Source organism: Physcomitrium patens, chromosome 16, assembly GCF_059467195.1.
Source record: "Physcomitrium patens ecotype Gransden chromosome 16, ASM5946719v1, whole genome shotgun sequence".
Lineage (NCBI taxonomy): Eukaryota > Viridiplantae > Streptophyta > Bryopsida > Funariales > Funariaceae > Physcomitrium > Physcomitrium patens.
This window is the reverse complement of record NC_143425.1, coordinates 16,766,487-16,784,419: the sequence shown is the minus strand read 5'-3', so window position 1 is coordinate 16,784,419 and position 17,933 is coordinate 16,766,487. Positions and strand designations below refer to the sequence as shown.

Genomic DNA, 17,933 nt, shown 5'->3' with positions numbered 1-17,933 from the left:
TAATTTTTTTTTTTTCCAATAAAATTAAAATCAAAGGCATTTATATCTTGTAAGAGTACCTCCCCCTTTTATACCTCCAGTCTTGTTTTAGAATGATACTTCTCCAAAATATCCATATATATATATATATATATATATATATATATACATAGTTCAATACCAATGTTTCCATTTACTCCTCATGTACAAGTAATTTGCAAATATCCTCCTTTGCACATGACGAAACCATTGGCGAGGTACAAAATTTGAAATGATAAGATTGAATTGAAACCTCTTCCACATAGCCTCATACATCTTGTTTGTATCATTTTTCTTATTTCTTTGATTTCAAGTCCCATATGAGATGTCCATGTAATCTTTAAATCTATTTTTCATATCTTTATATTTGAAGATTTTTAGATTTTTAACCCTTGAATTCCATATTTGATGATAAACCTCATCTTTGTCAAAATCCAATTGTGTCTCCTTTACACATGCATTATCTATGTAACTTTGACCTTGATTCAAAAGAAAAGTGCTTACAATTAACTTAATCATTGTCAATGACTTAGCATCCTTATCCTTTGTCCCATAATCTTCATTTGCCACATAATCTTGTATAATATCCCTCATATCTTCTTGAATGCATCCTTGTGAAACATCATAACCTTGTGTTGTTTCAAAGCATTGTATAACTTCATAATATTGAAAATTCTCATGCCCTTTTGAAATCTCATGCTCTTGAAAAGTCTCATAACTTTCACAATAATCCTTTGTGGTTTCACAACCACATTTAGTATCGTAATCTTATACAATTTCATAATCCTTTTTATGATAATCATGTGAAAATTCATAATTGTTTTTACCCAACTCATATGTGGTCTCATAGCCATATGCAATTTGACTTTCTTCATCATATCCATGCATAATCCCACCACTTTTTACATCATAATATTATGAATTCATACAATTTTTATGATTATAACCTTTAATAGATTCATAATCTATTTTTTATAAAGGTTCAACTTTAATTTCTTCAACACAATCCAGAGTATTAGGCAAAACATCCTCACAACCTTCAAATGTAGGAAACGTCTTTTTATCACCAAGAGATTTTTCATCCAAACTGCCACCACAAACTTGTATAAACTTATTCAATATAGAATAGCCATAGCTTCCAACCGCATTGTCATTAGTTTCCAAATCCTTGATCTTCATATTACCTTCAAATTTTTGGATACCTTGGCCTTCCATAGTAATAGTTTGAAAAGAATCTTTGTTCTCTCCTTCACTACCCTTGCTATAAGATCCAATTTCTTTCAACTGTAAAAATTTGGCTTTTCCATTAAAATCTTCCATTTGCTCTTTCATTTTTTTTTTTTTTAAGATTAGTCCATTGTATTGATAAAGATGGCATAGAAGCCAAAGTAGAATATTTCTTGGGCCATATTGCAACTTCTTTAGCTTTTGCTTCTTGCTGCCTTGTTAAATCAACCACTACTTCCTTCAATTTGTTCCAATTATTGATACAATCATCTCCTACAGACTCATCTACAAGAAGCATGAAAAACTCGTCTCCCAAGGCATCATCAAAGCTATTTAAAAACAAATCTATCTTTAAAATATCCAATGATCGTCTCTTTGAGGGTGACAATTGATAACATCTCCTATCAAATTCTTCCAAGAATTCATAAAGATCCATATGCTTGCCTGATTGAAACTCTATCCAATTCAAAAACTTTTGCTTAATAATCCTACCTTCATATCCATCAATAAATTCTTTCTTCAAAAGTTCTTGAAATTTTGACCATGTTTCTATACCTCCTTCAAGCAATCCCTTCATCTTTTTCTAAAATCTAGATTCAAAAGCCAAATATAAGCTTGAGATCATCTTTGCCTCAGGGATTTGGCATGTCTCCATCTCACATGTATAAACTTGTAAAAACTTAGTGATGTTGCATCCTTCAAACCTCTCAAGTTTGTTGATGACTCCTTGCAATTCTTTTGTGATATCTTTTTCAATTGCTTGCATTCTTTGTTGTTCCTCCATGAATATATAGAAAGCTTTAAAAAACTCACTTATATTTGACCCATCCATAATATTCGGCATATCCAAAAACCTTGATAATACATCTACCATTTTGTTCTATAATGATCAAAAATGTTCCTTGAAATGCTCCAAATGGTACATCAAAATGCTCCAATAAATACCTTATGATACTTCACAATGCTCCAACATACCTATAAAGCCTTATAATACTCCATGATAATCCAAATATTGCCATTGTATTTAAAGATAGTATCAAAAGCTCTAAGAATTCAAAAGCTCTAATTCACATATCACCCAAAGCTCTTCTTCCAACTTTCTTGTCTTTCTTCTTCAAAATTCAAATAATCCAAGAAAACCAAATTCCTTCCCCCTCAATCATTTTACGTCGGATTCACCATATATGTCGTATTACGTGAAGTCTTCCTTGAGAATGCACTATGTACCTAGCCGTGGAAGGTAAAAGAAAATTGCAAGAAAAGGTCCTAACAATCTAATAGGATTATAGAAAAATTATAATCAAATTTTAACAATCATAATCGAACATTAAGCAAGGTCAATTAAAATTTATTGAAGTTATAAAAGAAACACAAGGAAATCTTAAAGAAATATAAAAGAATATTAAAAAAAACTTAATCAAATCCTAACAAAAATCTAAATAAACCTTAAATTCTAACCAAACCCTAATCCTAATCCAACCTTAATCAAACCCTAGACAAATCCTAAACCCTAAACATACCCTAGTCAAATCTTAGACAAATCTTAACCCTAATAAATCCTAATCAATTCCAAATCCTAAACAAATACTAGTAAAATCTTTATCAAATCCTAACTCTAAATCCTAATCAAATCCTAATCCTAACTTAATCCTAAATCCTAAACTCTAATCAAATCTTAATCTAAACCAAACGTTAATCACAAATTTGAAATTTAAATAATTAAAGTTTGAACTGTTGATTCTAATTCAAAATTTGGACACTTCTTGGAGTCTCATTTAGCAACCAATACACTAATTTTGAAAAAAATTATACTTACCAATTAGTTGATGACTTCAAAATTCTGCTCGGATGACGGTCAACCTCTCTTTTTCTAATCTGATGCCAAACTTCTAATGCCAATATCTCCATTTTCCATCATTCAATTGCTTCCAAATTTTACTTGCATATAGGAAATCAAGTCTTCTCTGATAAAACCAAAAATCTCTCTAATCTAATTGGCAGATTGCAAGATATCTAAAAAAATCTTATTGGTCCTCAAAACCCTAAATCCCGAGACCTTAGGCCATAAAAACCTTCATATGTATCGATCTAGCTATTTAATTGACCTCAAATTACTTGTATACATTCACAACAAGCATATCAATAAGTCTCTAAATTTTCACTTGTAAAAATGCTACAAAAGTCATGAAATCCAAAAATTTATAAACCAGTTTTATTTCTCAAAGATCTAAATTCACACAAAACTTCACTCGTTTTGAAAATCCCTCAAAAATCCAATACTGATCCAAACGACACAAAATCACATCTCAAAAATTTCTCCACAAGTCTGCCCCTACACCATACTCTAGAAGACATATGTGATGTTTGTGTGGGACAATGATCTCAATCGAATACTCAGAAGTCATTTAGAGATTATCATTTCAATTTTTACAAGTTGAACATCGAAAGTTCGATTTTGGGCTATTTCAAATGAAATTATTTGAGGCAATAGTTTGGTTATCTTTATGTATGTAGACTTGTTTGTTTGCTTGCGGACAAGGCTTTTTTTATTAACATCAAAGTTATTGTCGTGCTCTTTTTTTTATCTTATCTGACTTCATAGGCTTTTATAGTCGTACCATAAACGGCACTATATAATTTGAGGGGTCAAAATTCACTCACTATGTAGAAAAAATATATTCATGACTAATACTCACTAAATATTGTGAATGAGATAAGAAAGATGGACATTCCAATCTCCCTACCTTCGACCCCTAAGTTTACAACCTGCTCGATGGAAACTCCAAGCCAACTAACATGATGAGGTATCACTTCTAGAGAAGTCCCTAAACTTAGTTGGAGGGGCTCCGCTTCACTACTAGCTTTCTGATACCTTATAGAAAATATCAAACTCCACCCTTCATGGATCCCGTAGTGATCTACAACAAATATTAAAACATAATATACACTCTTTTGACAGCGATGCATCAGTTTTCTATAAAAACTACTTGAAGTTGATTAAATTGTGATATCCATCCTTTAAGGTCCCCTCCAAATGCTAAGAGAGCCTAGCAATCCAATCGATGGTACCAAACTAGTATGGCTTGTATGTCTCTCCAAACATCTCGTTGAAACAAACTCCTAGAATTTTTTGCAAAGTTGGCCTTTCCATCACTTCATGCAATTGATTTCATCCAATCTAGTCACAAATCCAAAAAAAAGAAAACTAGAAGAAAATAAAGTTATGGCCTTGAAAAAAAAAGTTGATGTCTGTTATTACCTATATTAATTAATGTTTTTTTAAATTATTGATTTATTTTATTTCTATTGAGATTAAGTATAGGAGACTTTTATTTCTAGTTTGAACAAGTTCATCCATATCAATTGTTCATCTCATGTAGCTGATTCGAAATCTAGTTGCCATAAAAAATGACAAGTTATGATTAGGGATCATAATTACAACTATTTTTTTTCCTTCTCTATGATTGGCTTCTCTTCTTCCATGATTGCTAGTCCCGCCTTTAATTATTTTTCTTTTCTTCTCTCCCATGCATCTCTTCTTTTTTGCTTGTTGGCATCGTTCTTTTGCTTCACATGTCTCCCTCTTCTTATAGCGCTCTTAATCAAGGCTTGTCTCATCTTTTTCCATGTTGGTCCCCTCCCTCTCATGTGCGTGCATTGATCCGTTCCCTATTTTGAGTTCAAGGTTACATGTGACATAGGTAGAACAATTGAACAAGATTTTTAAACTATAGGATTCTCCATCCGAGGAGTTTCAAGTCAAAATTGTTGCCAGGGACGATATTCAAGCTTCAACAACCATATAAGTGGTGCCTCAATAATCATACAAGTGATGTCTTAATAAAGTATTTAAAGAGTTTTCAATATCTTTCCTTGCTTTATTGGACACTCTTTTAACCATTAAACTTGCGGATTATAGAAGCGCTACTTTAGCTTTAGCCAATGAAGTAAGAAAGTGTTGCAATTTTGAAATTGTGGTAAATATATAGTGCATGCTTTTGTCCTAAATCATGGAAATTTGCCACCAGATGAGTAATTGTGGACTGAGTAAAGCCGGCCATTTTGACAGTCATGAATAGTAGGAGATTAAAATAAATATACCAATAAGAAGTTAAGAGAGGACAGTATGGTGTTAAAAGAGAAGAAGTGTGGCAGAGCATTGTCTCACACCAATTCCATGTACCATGGACAGAAAGGTAATAAGAGATGGACATTGTAGGATGTTTGTTCTAGATCATGGTGCACCTTTGCATCTCATGCCAGGGCAAATTTCAGTGGTCTGAGGAGGGGAGAAGCACGGCATGACACTATTCCATAAAAATTACATGTATTATAGACAAAGAACCCAATTGAGATGGCCACTATAGAGCATTTTTTTTGGATTGTAGAAACTTACTGCAAGAGGAGTGATTGTAGATTGAGTAAAGCCAACTATGATGGCCATCCTGATCAATAAAGAATTGAGGTGAACAACACAAGGAAGTCGGACGAAGGCAGTATGGTGTCGGAAGGAAGAGGTGCGCAATGGCACTTTTATAATGCACCATAGATGGAGAGCTACATTGGAATGATCCATATTAAGTCAAAAAGATGAAAAGAATTTGGACCACCTAATATATTATGTTAGTTGATAATTAGTTGCTGCAAAATAAAATTATATTATGATCAAGCGAGAAGCTTCGGGAATGATTAAATGTCTCTTCACAAATTTCGACATGATTTGCTTGGATATCCATTTGTGTTTCATGTGAATCATGATATTCTTAAGTATATGATTAATAAACATTAGTTGAGTGGATGCATTGTCTGACGGGAGTTACTCCTCTAGAAATTTAATTTTACTATCAACGTAAGACTTGGGAAGAAACATGCAAATGTTGACCATTTATCCCATTTGTCTTATATAATGGGAAATGAACTTAATCAATGATGCACTTTTCAGTGATGATTTATTTGTTGTGGACGTGATTTTACTTAAATATAGTAAATTAATTAAATTGATTTAATATTTCAGACATTCCTACCAACATATAGTGAGAAATTGAAGTGATGCCTAATTTTTAAAAGTGTCCCATATACCATGATTGGTAATGCCCTGTATAAGCAAAAGAAGGATGGTATTTTACGATGTCAAAAATGGAAAATTGATTTTAATGGATCAATTGTACCAACATCAAGACATGGACATAAGTGGTATATCTAGGTCGCCACATACTATGTGGCAAAATGGTAGAGGCTATTGCAAAAAGAAATGATGATGTAAATACTATCGCCACATTTTTATACAAGAATATTATAACTGAGTTTGGATGTCTCAAGGAATTGGTTAGTAATCGAGGAATCTATTTCATTAATTTCACAATTGCTGCCTTGATGGTTACATACAAGATCATGCATAAGAAAACAACTCTATATCATCTTAGGGCCAATGCACAAACTGAAAAGACCAATGGTATTTTATGTAAGATCTAAACAAAGACTATTTCAAGGGCGGGCACAGATTGAGATACTGTAATTGTTATTTTACTTATTCTAAACTAATCTAATCTAAATAAACACATATAAGAAGATTTGAACATAAAAAAAGACTTATTTGCATGAGTTTATATGATAGGATCACATAATTAATTATCTTTTGATTTGATAAAAATACTCAAGAATGCTATATTATCCTCCGTATTCTATTAAATATTATAATCAATAATTCTATCTTCACATTCACTATCTCTTTTTTTCTCCTAATTTATGACAATGACATGTAATACTATACTATCTTAAAAGGTAGCATAGAATTACTCTATAATCCAATTACTAGAATCTTCTACATTTAACTATCATTCTCTTTATACTTCTTTACACAAATCCAAACTCCAAAGACTCATTTTCAAACTTCAATATTATAATTCTCTCATTCATAACTATTCTTTATAAATACTTTAAATTCTCTACTTACAATTCTCTATTGTATTCATCTACAATAAATTCTATACTTTATTTAGAATATTAAATTTCTTTTTTATTTTAGAATTTTACTTCACATTATTTAGAAACTATCCATTATTCTTCAACTACAAAGAAACAAAGAGGTAGCACTAAGCTTATCTTGACTCATAACTATCATAGTTTGGCCCCTCCTACTTCTTCCTCAACCTACTTATGCTTACTTCGAGATGCCAACTACTACACAATACAATGATAACTACTTTTTTTGAATAAATCATCCATCCTACCTTCTAAACTATCCATTCATCAATTTACTAGCTTCTCTTAACCTTATATACTATATATTGCAAAACAAAAAAATTCTATCCATTCTATATAGTTCCACTCCTAACTCTGCAACATCCTCGTAAATTACTATTTGAGCTTACTGGATTAATCAATTCCAACATTGTTCGTAAATGGTTCCACAGATTTTGGTTCTAATGATAAGTCTTTATGCTCCTTCAAAAACAGAAACGAATCAATGCACGCACATGAGAGGGAGTGGAGTACGGACATGGAGGAGCTATTGCATCATCTTGTCCTTTAATTCACCAATTATTAAAATTATTAGAATATATATTTGTGATTGACCAATATTAGCTAAATCATCTTCCAATGTTTTTACTTACTCTTTCAGAGTTTCAATTTCTAGCCTTAACTCTTTCATTTCAATTCTATATTGGTCACCCAATTCTCGCTTTCCATGTTCTAGTAATGCTATCTTTTCTCATTTTATTTCCAATTGACGCTTTACCTTCTTCTATTCCAAAATTGATATACTATAAATCTGGAATAGATCTTGCCTTTGACCTTTTACAGTACATTAAATTCATTCTTTTTCTTTTTTCAAAGCTTCTTGTTTCTTCCCAAATTTATACTCTAATAACATCTTGGATTTCATATTTTTCTTCATCATGCAATCTTTTTCCATCATTCTATGGCTTTACTCTAATGTTTTTTTTTTTTTTTTTTTTTTTTGCTTGCTTCTAATTACTGCCTTAAATTTCCTTCCCCATCTAGTTTATTTATCGTGAGCTACGATTGAGAAATTTGAGCCAATAAAAACTCCTTGAGATTTATTTCTTTTGATGTTCTACCTTATGGTAATGCTAACTAGTTTATGTCTATCAAAACTAGAACTTCAGCTGCCACTTCAATCGCAGAATAAATTGGATCCACCTAGTATAAAAACTGGTATAGCCTCCCATTCCATCAAATTACTTGACTCCCTAATTTCATGCACCATGATCCCTGGACTAGCTGTAAACACCATTAAACTCCAAATACCTTGTTCAGATACTAGAGAGGATATATTTTTCTCCTTTACTCGTGAAGTTTGACTTAACATATATACAATCATAGAATGTACATAATTAGAGCAAAGCAATGATGCAAATTTTCTTGTCTTCTACTTGGCTCCCATCTTTGAATTGATTCAATATTTGACATTTCAGATATTTCTAATTCCATATAGTGAGAAATCAAAGAAATACCTAACTTTAAAAAGTACATTGTATATGATGATTGGTGATGTCTTATATATACAAGGGTAGGATGGAATTTTATGCCGAAATATCTTTCAAAGTGAAGTGCATATCATATTGGAAGGATGCCATTTGGATAGTTATAGAAGGCATTTTTCTTGTGATAGTACTACTTATAAAGTTGTAATGGCTAGATATTAGTGGCCAACTATGTTTTCAGATGCACACCAATATGTCTGACGTTGTGATCATTGTCATAAATTGGTCGACCTATTTAAACTTTTGCCATGCGGTTACTACTGATTTTGGCACAGGCACCATTTGAGAAATGGAGGATTGGTTTTGTAGGACCAATCGTACTAGCCTCTTCAAATGGACAAAAAAGATATATTTTGGTAGTGACCAATTATGTCACCAAATGGACTGAGACTGTGGTAACAAAAATTATTAATGGCAATATAGTAGCCATATTTTTATATAAGAATATTATCATCTCTTTTGAGTATCCTAAAGAATTGATTAGACATCAAAGAACCCATTTTATTAATTCTAAGATTATAGTCTTAATGGATAAATATGTGATCAAACATCAAAAAATAATTCCATATGATCCTCGAGTCAATGTGTAGACTGAAAAGACCAATGGTACTCTGTGTAAAATTTTAACTAAGATAGTGTCTGCTGTGGAAACGGATTGAAATACTAAATTATTTACAATATTGTGGGCATATCGTATTGCATATAAAGTGACTACCAATTCCACACCATTTCAATTAGTGTACGGATAAGAGGCAATCTTACTAATTGAATTGGAGGTTCAAAGTTTGAAAATTACATTGGATGAATGTCTTGGTGACAAAGGATCCCTCTATATCGGTTAGCAAAACCAAAAAAATTAGATGAAGTTAGGGCTATGGCTCTACTAACTATGGAAGCTATATTACATTAAGATAAGAGTTATTATGATAGTAAATTACATTCCAAATCGTTTCTGTCCAACAATCTAATGCTTCTTTGTGATAGCACATTGAACAATTTTTTGGAGAAATTTCAAGTCCGTTGGCATTGACCATATCATATAGTAGAAGGTTTTTTTTAATAGGTCCATTCAATTGGAAGATTTTATGGATATCCAATTTATCACACATATCAACAAAAATAGATTATAACTTTTTTATACGTAAATCCAAGATGGATTTCAAAAATTAGAAGGATGAAGGCTTATTTGTTAATAATAGATTATCTATAACCATAGGTGTATGTTGAAGTAAAAACGACTGATGGCTAATTTTGAATACTAATATCCACTAGTAAGGAAATCAAAAGTGAGATTATGATCAATAAAATTAAGAATTTTTTATCCATATTTGAGTAAAAGTTAAGAGCAGGGCATTCAATGGCAATTTTTTTTAGCATTTCTTATATTATTGTTTAGAATGTACTAGCTTGGAGAGTAGGATTTACTTTAATAAGCAAGAACATAGTATTAATTCGAACAAGGAGTGAAAAGCGAGTATTTCATAATATTGATAGAAAGAGTGAAGCAAGCTATCGATAAAGAGAAAAGATGCCAAAATGTAAGAGCTAAGAGCAATTTGGAGTCTTCGTTCTTAGTAGTTCTTATTAACATAGAACCAATGAAGTTGGAATTCAACTGGAGTACAAAAAGATAGAAAGATTTTAGAATTGCACAATTATATGTATTTTTACGAGGGTTTAATAACTTGTCACCAATTGATATAGAATTGTTGGAAGAGTATATATTCAATTATGATCCAAAAGATGGTTTGAATATAGTAAAGAGGAGAATTATTGGGATTGATGAGACTATCTTGCAAAAGGTATTGCATCTTTCAATTCGTGAGCTTGTAGTGGGTGCTGAAGTATCTAGCAATTTCACATTGAGAAGCTATTTTAAAGGTAGAATGTCATCATTTGAAAAGAATCAAGGTTGGTAAACAATAGAGGTACTTACATCAGAGCTTATAAAGTAGATGCTTTTTGTTTAAAAATATTTAGGCTTGAATCGATAGACCACGTACATGTCTACTTGATTATTATTTGCTACAATAGGAATACTTGAAAGAATGGTATTTAATTATGCAACCTTTGTAGCAATTAGAATATTTTGGACCAGGTTTATCTTGATTATTTATGGATAATAAAGTAATATAAAAAATAGAGATTAATGATGATAGAATCTTAGAATCAATATTTGAAGGTGGCAAAAGATTGAAGGTGATAGGAATTACTAACTCTTATCAATTTATTTGATCAAGATTCTAGATTTCTTGTATAAGCCATCATTATTTTTTTCACAAAGGCGTTGATTCAAAAAGATAAGTCGGCAATGTTAGAGCTATCCAAATATAAGGGTGAAATAGCAAGTATAAGGAGAAGATCTAACATGGGCAGAAATGTGGATTGTGGAAATTTTACATGGCTCATGAAAATCTTAAACCTTAGGTATGTCACTAAGTGAAATTTATAAATATTTTGTAGTTTTATCAAATTAATAACATTGACTAGGTTTAGAATTTAGGATTTAGGGTTTAGGTTTAGGTTTAGGATTTAGAGTTTAGGTCTAAATTATATTAAAGAATTTATCTAGATGGTTTTGAAGTGAAGAATAAATAACATCTTGGATAAAAGAATCAAGGTATGTCTCTATAAACTCTATTTATGGATCATATATGCTAAAAAATTCCAAATCCAAAAATCTTAACTAAGATTTTAAAACCTTACTTAGAATTTTTAAACCTTAAATCCTAAAAAATATAATATATAATTTTAAAAAATTAAAGCATTTGTATAGGTCTTTATAGGCATATATATCATGGCAAAGTCTCAAGTTGAACAAAAATATAATAAAATCTAAGAAATTTAAGATCAAAAATCTAAAGGACATTCTTATAATCCTAAATCCTAAATCTTAAATCCTCCATATCATTCAAATTATACATTTTTTGAAAAAACTAAATATACCAATAAATTCAAAATATTCCAAAATAGGAGATAAATTTCTTTAAAACATTTAAATTCTTTACTAAAAAAAAAAATCAATTCAATATTTAAAAGTCAAAGTATCTATATCTATCAAATGAAAGAAGTATAAGTAAAATTAATTGCATCGTTGGAACCACAATCTTTACAAATATGGATGTAGGTTAATTCAATATCCCAAAAAAAATACGTCAAGTTTTTCAAAATACATATGTAATCCTAAATCCTAAACCCTAAAATTTCTAAACTTGATTCTTTGAAATATGCTATAGTTATTTAGGGACTATGGCAAATAAGATTTATAGCAAAAATTTATATAAAATGGGCGACCCTCAAATGGATGCAATGGACTTTTCAAAAATCTCAAAAATCCTTATATGACAAAAGTCAAAATCTTAAAGTTCAAATCAAAGTAGCTATATTTTTCAAACTATGAATATGTATAGGAAAATAAATATTCCATTGAAATCCCAAATACTATAAATGGTAGAATAAATTAAGTCAAAATTTAAAAATATTGATACTTAAAATCAAAAACATCTTTGTAAGCTTAAATCTAAAATCCTAAATCCTAAAAACCTAGTCAAATCAAAATCTCAAAAAAATTATACTAATTTTTTGATGATATATATATAATCCTAAACTCCAAATTCTAAAACTTAAAATCCTAAACCCTAAATCCTAAATCCTAAACCTTTCATATCTCTCAAATAGAAATAGCATAAATAAATTTTTTTATTGTGTTGGAATCAAAATCTTTGATAATAGAAAGGTAGGTCACCTCCAAATTCCAAAAATATAAGAATTTATCAATCATAAAGTTTAATTTTAAAACCTCCATATCATCTAAGCCATGTAATCTTTGGAATAATTAAATACACCAATAGATTCATAATATTCCAAAATAGGAAAGTATGTCTCCTCAAAATGTTGAGATTTCTCACCAATAAAATAATCAATTCTACATCTAAAAGTCAAAGTATGTATATCTACTAAATGGAAGAAGCATAAGTAAAGTTAATTGTACCATTGAAATCACATCTTTTGAAAATGGAAAGGTAAATTAATTCTAAATTCTAAAAAAAAATATGCCAATTTTTTGAAAACACACATATTGTTGAAGATCAGTAAGTACTTGCTTAGTTACAACCACATAGAGATTAATTATAGTATGTTGCTAATAGTCAAAAAGCAACAAAGAATTAACGGAAGTTACTATGGTGGTAGTTAGGATTTGTAGGTGGCAGCTAGGTTAAGAAAGAACTTAGGATTTATTTGGATGAAGTAGAAATGGATGTTATATCAAAAAGATGGAAGTTGCCTCGTTGGTTAGCAACTACCACCTATAAATAAAGGGTGTTGGAAGAAAGAGACATCTTACTCCATGCTTTTTTTTATGTACAAATCTTGCTGATGCTAAGTATTTGTAGCTTTTAGACTTCTTTTCTTCAATATATATAATTCTAAATTCTAAATTCTAATCTTAAATCCTAAATTCTAAATCTTAAATCATAATTTTTTATATTATTTTAGAACGTATTTTTAACCATTTTGACCTTGAGAGTAAATAATTATTAATATCAATAAAATATTATTTTAATCTACTTTATTGATATATTATTATAATATAATTAATTTAAAGTTATTAAAAAGTCTTTTAAACACTTAGATTTTTATACATTAAAAATTATAAAATATTTCTTTTGTATTTCTACCTAAAAGCTATCTATATACTTGCATTAATCTTTAATAAGAATCATTATTTATCTTTCAAAAATTGTAACCTTGATTTAAGTTCTTAGAGCTGAAATTATCATTAAAGTCAAGTTTAATCATTTAAGTTCTAAATCTATCTCTAATACATTTATTCTTTAATTTCTTATTTATGTTCATTCATGCCTTTGTCAAATTATCAAGGACATGAATTAAAACAAAAAGAACCTTAAATCACTCTTCTATAACTATAGAAGAATAAATATTCACTCTAAATATAATATAGTATTAAGACTAAAATGATTATTTCCAAAGACAATAACAATATACACTCTTGAAACTAGACTACAAACAAGAAAGGCATTGACAAGAATAAAGAAGGCTTCACTCTTGCCTCTATATATACTATCTAACTAGGAGCTATATTGCAATGTTTTATAAGATCTCCAATATGTGTTGACTTTGCAAGACATATGTCTTAACTTACAAAGTAAGTTTTTTATATATGTGCAACATAGTTAACTTGTTCTACAAGCTACTAATATGTATGATATGTAGCTAATTTCTTAACCAAATTTCTAACCTATCAATCAACTACAAGTATAAGCAAAGTCAAAGTTGCATCTATAAAGCTTCTACAAAGCTACTTTAGATGATATTATAAATTAATTTACTTTTATCTATTTCTATCTAATCATAAACATAATTATTAGAATAAATATATATGTCCATGACACTTTGTTAATATTAAAGTAGTCCATTGATGTCACTTATTTTGAAGTAGAATACAACTCATACTTGAACTTTGTTTTGTCATCATTAGTTTCATCTTCTAAATTCGTTCTTTTTTGTATTGAGAATCCCAAAAATCTTCATAAACCTTGTCTTGTAACACTTCTAACTTATTAATAGATCAAAAGTGAATAATAAAATAACATGATAGAATGTCAATTGTAATCTCTTTATTGTGATTTTCTTATGATATTTAAAATATAACTTTGTAGTTATATATAGTTACATTATAATAAATTTCTTTTAATACTATTTAAACGTAATTAAATTATTTTATTTTTGACTACCATAACTATTAAAGGTGGTTTTAACCACCTTGTTCTTTTAACATATGGGCCACTAACTACTTTGTCTTTTCATCATTTTTTTTATATATATATATATATATATATTTTTTTTAATCTCATTTATACTAGTTTTTTTTTAATTTGTTTTTATACTAAGTCTTTTCTTCTTATCTTCTTTTAACATAAATATTTTCCTTCTTCTTCTTTTTATAATAATTTATATCTAATTTTTTTCTAAAATATACCTCCTAAAGAATGTAAAATCTTTATTTTATTAACTAAATAATAAATGTAATTCTAAGATTGATACCTACTTTTTATATATATAGTTGAAAAGCCATGAGGTTCTTATTCATGCCTTATCTACCTACCATCCAACATTCATAGGTTTCTTTATAATTAAAATATGTAAACAGATGTTCATGGTAGTTATTTATTTCAAAAATCAAATACTAATTCTCACAAATAAAAAAGAAGAATAAATTTATTACAATAATTGACTCCAAAACTTTTCAAGACACCAATTTGTTGACCATTTATTTAACAAGACTCTTACTACTTTTAAAGAGAGGTTGCCAATAAATAAACACTGGTTGCAGATTTGAAGAAGGAAGTACTAATAAAACAAATTGTACTTAAGGAATTTGCGAAGAGGGTGCAAATAAAACAAAGTGGTTGCGGTTTTGAAGGAGGCGATTCCGAAAGATGTCAATATTATAATTTCAATGTGTTGCTTTAACAATACCCAATTCTGAGTTGAAAAGACAGGATGTCAATTTAACAATTTCAAAGTGTCGCTTTAACATTACCCAATTTTGAGTTGAAAAGACCAGATAAGGGGTATATTGAAGCCAAATGTACAGTATCTCCACTTTCAAGGAGAAGTTCAAAAAGAGAAGGTTTGTGCGTTTGATACGGTAATGAATATAATAAGCTGTAGCTGGCCAACCCTCGTAAAAGCCACAACGACCCAGTCGCGAGGACACAGCCGTTGAGTACACCTTCCACGCTGGTGACTATATTATAGACAGTGCCGGTGAGTAGACAGAAAACGGTGACCATAAAGCTGACCTCAATGCCCAGGAGCCCACATGTCTGAACCAACTATCCCCAGACGCATCCTAAGCCTTGCAGTGCTAGCCAGCTCTTGCCCCGTGAATCCTCAATCATGAATTCGTCACTATCCCTAAAACAGTCCCTAAGGCAGACCGTCGGGGCCATATCGACTGCCTCCAATAGTGTTAGCCAGCTCTTGCCCCCTGAATCCTCAACCTGGTACTCGTCGGTTCCCTTCAACCACCATCCAAGCCAGTCCATCGGGGCTAAATCGAGAGCCTCCTACAGGTCTCGGAGGAGTATCGTGAACACAGCGTTGGAACTGGCAAAGCAGCACACAGGCGACTCTGCCCATCTCACAACGATCGCGGGAGATGTGTACTGTCATATTTCTGGGACCCTGGGAGACACCAAGTACAACGCCTTCTGTACGGACTGCACACTCGTGACGATCAACTACTGCGAGAGGGCTCTCGAGCAAGTTGCGCAAATCAGTGTCCAGGGGCTACAAGATGCCAGCGGAGGGTCCGATGTGTCGGCGGCACAGGTCCAGAAAATCAAGGAGGTGAGTTCCGTGACCATAGCAGTTTAGACCACGGTTGGACCGGCAAGTTAGTTTCAACATAGATTCGGTACCGTCGTTGAAACCATCATGCACATCAGTGATTTATCTCTTTCAGAAACAGGCCTGGCACCCCCCTACGGTTGGAAGGTTGTAGGTTAGCTACCAGACACACCGAATGTAGTTTAGAGCATCCGATATCTGGAGACACCCTGCGATACCCCTGGGGATACCAATGGGATGCCGTTGCAATACCATTGTTATACCTACATGGTATCCGCAGCCCTGTCAGTCCAATTGCTGGCTACGTGCCCCCAGCCTGAGAGTGGATTTTCAGGGTGATGATTTCAGTTGAGTATTCGCCATTGAATTTTCTTCGTTTATGCGGCGGCCTCATTTTCTTTTTGAACAGAAATTTTGTGAAATTCAGCCTGAGAAAGAAACCACTGATGGTCGTCATCAGAAATTTTGTTGGACCAGATGCACATGTATGTGTGTGTGTGTGTGTTTTGCGCAGATGCGGGGTTTGATTAACCACGACTACCTGGTCCTGGAGCTGGAGAGTGGCGGTGCCGCAAAGCTACATATTCTTGCGGAGAAACTAACAGGGCGTGCACAAGAAGTTGGCATCCACATAGAAGCGCTGGTCGACAAGTCAGAAGTTGACTACCGTCTTCACGAAGGCGTCCGCCTCTACGCTATGCAGTGCCGGACGAAGATCGGATTATCCAAGATCGAAGAGATTTTAAAGGGAGCTACCGATGCTCATTACAACTTGAAAGACAACAATTGCTGGGACTACGCATTTGCCGCAACGCGTCGGCTGCTGAACGAGTGCACGGCGTGTGTAGGCCCTGAGTCACCTGAGTACAACAGGTTGAAGCAGATGCATGACAACCTGGAAGGTGATCTGAACCGAAAGTCTATTAAGGCAACCTTGAAGACGGCGTGTGAGTATATCAGAAGCTCCTACATCTCTTGATGTATGTGCAGTAGGAGAATATGAAGCAGACGTTACATGTAATCATATGTGCCAAAGCCGAGAAGTAGATGCTGTACTAAGTAGTGACTATGATAGCTTGCTATTTGGATGTCCTCATCTAATAAAGGACATCTATATGATAGAAGGATACGCAGATGTTATAACACTACAGAGTATATGCAGAGAATATAGTGCAATACGCTCTTGAGACGTTCCAGAGACATTTCGCAGTGGTCCATTTATTATCCGGCAGCTAGGCTCTGCACCCATGTGCTTCGCACACTCAACCCTTGTCCCATCGACGGGCAAGAAGAAACACGGTCCTAGTTCACCTTCTGTACAGACTGACAGGTGCTGTTAAATAACGAGTCTGTTTCTGCCTTGGTCTGTAGATCCTCCTCTGAGGTATGCTCGTTGGACATGCGTTTTATGGAGGACGTTTAAAAGTGTTACATGTCGGAGTTATCTGTAAACTCGCTCCGTGGTTGATTGTGCTGCAGCCACCGCATGCCCCAGAACCAACTTGTAGACTTCTTTGTTGAGCGCAAAACAACGGATTTCACCACAAACCAATGGCATGTAACACCAAAAGCCACACAATGCTTGTAATAGAATGTGAGGTGGCTTTGGGTGTTGTCAATGGTGTTTTAAAAACCCTTAAACATTTGTTGTCAATGGTGTTTTAAAAACTCTCAAACATTCTCAAACACTTTTGTATGCCAAAAGTCAAGATGCTAAATCCCAACTCGAAGTTATTATATCTGGTAAACTATGAACTTGTAAAACAAGTTAATTATACCATTGCAATTATAGACCTCCAAAAT

At 32.1% G+C, this 17,933-nt stretch overlaps 1 protein-coding gene across 2 annotated transcripts; it reads left to right on the top strand.

Moving 5' to 3' along the window:
• The first annotated feature begins 15,567 nt into the window (after positions 1-15,567).
• Positions 15,568-17,561, top strand: LOC112293111 (uncharacterized). Of its 2 annotated transcripts, XM_073539930.2 has the most exons (3): positions 15,568-16,130; positions 16,645-17,077; positions 17,295-17,561. In XM_073539930.2, coding segments are annotated over exons 1-3 (888 nt in total). In that variant the 5' UTR covers positions 15,568-15,677; the 3' UTR covers positions 17,297-17,561. The 2 variants fall into 2 exon arrangements, with proteins under 2 accessions (XP_073396031.1, XP_024397987.1); XM_024542219.3 differs by having other exon boundaries at positions 15,569-16,130; positions 16,645-17,561.
• The last annotated feature ends 372 nt before the right edge of the window (positions 17,562-17,933 follow it).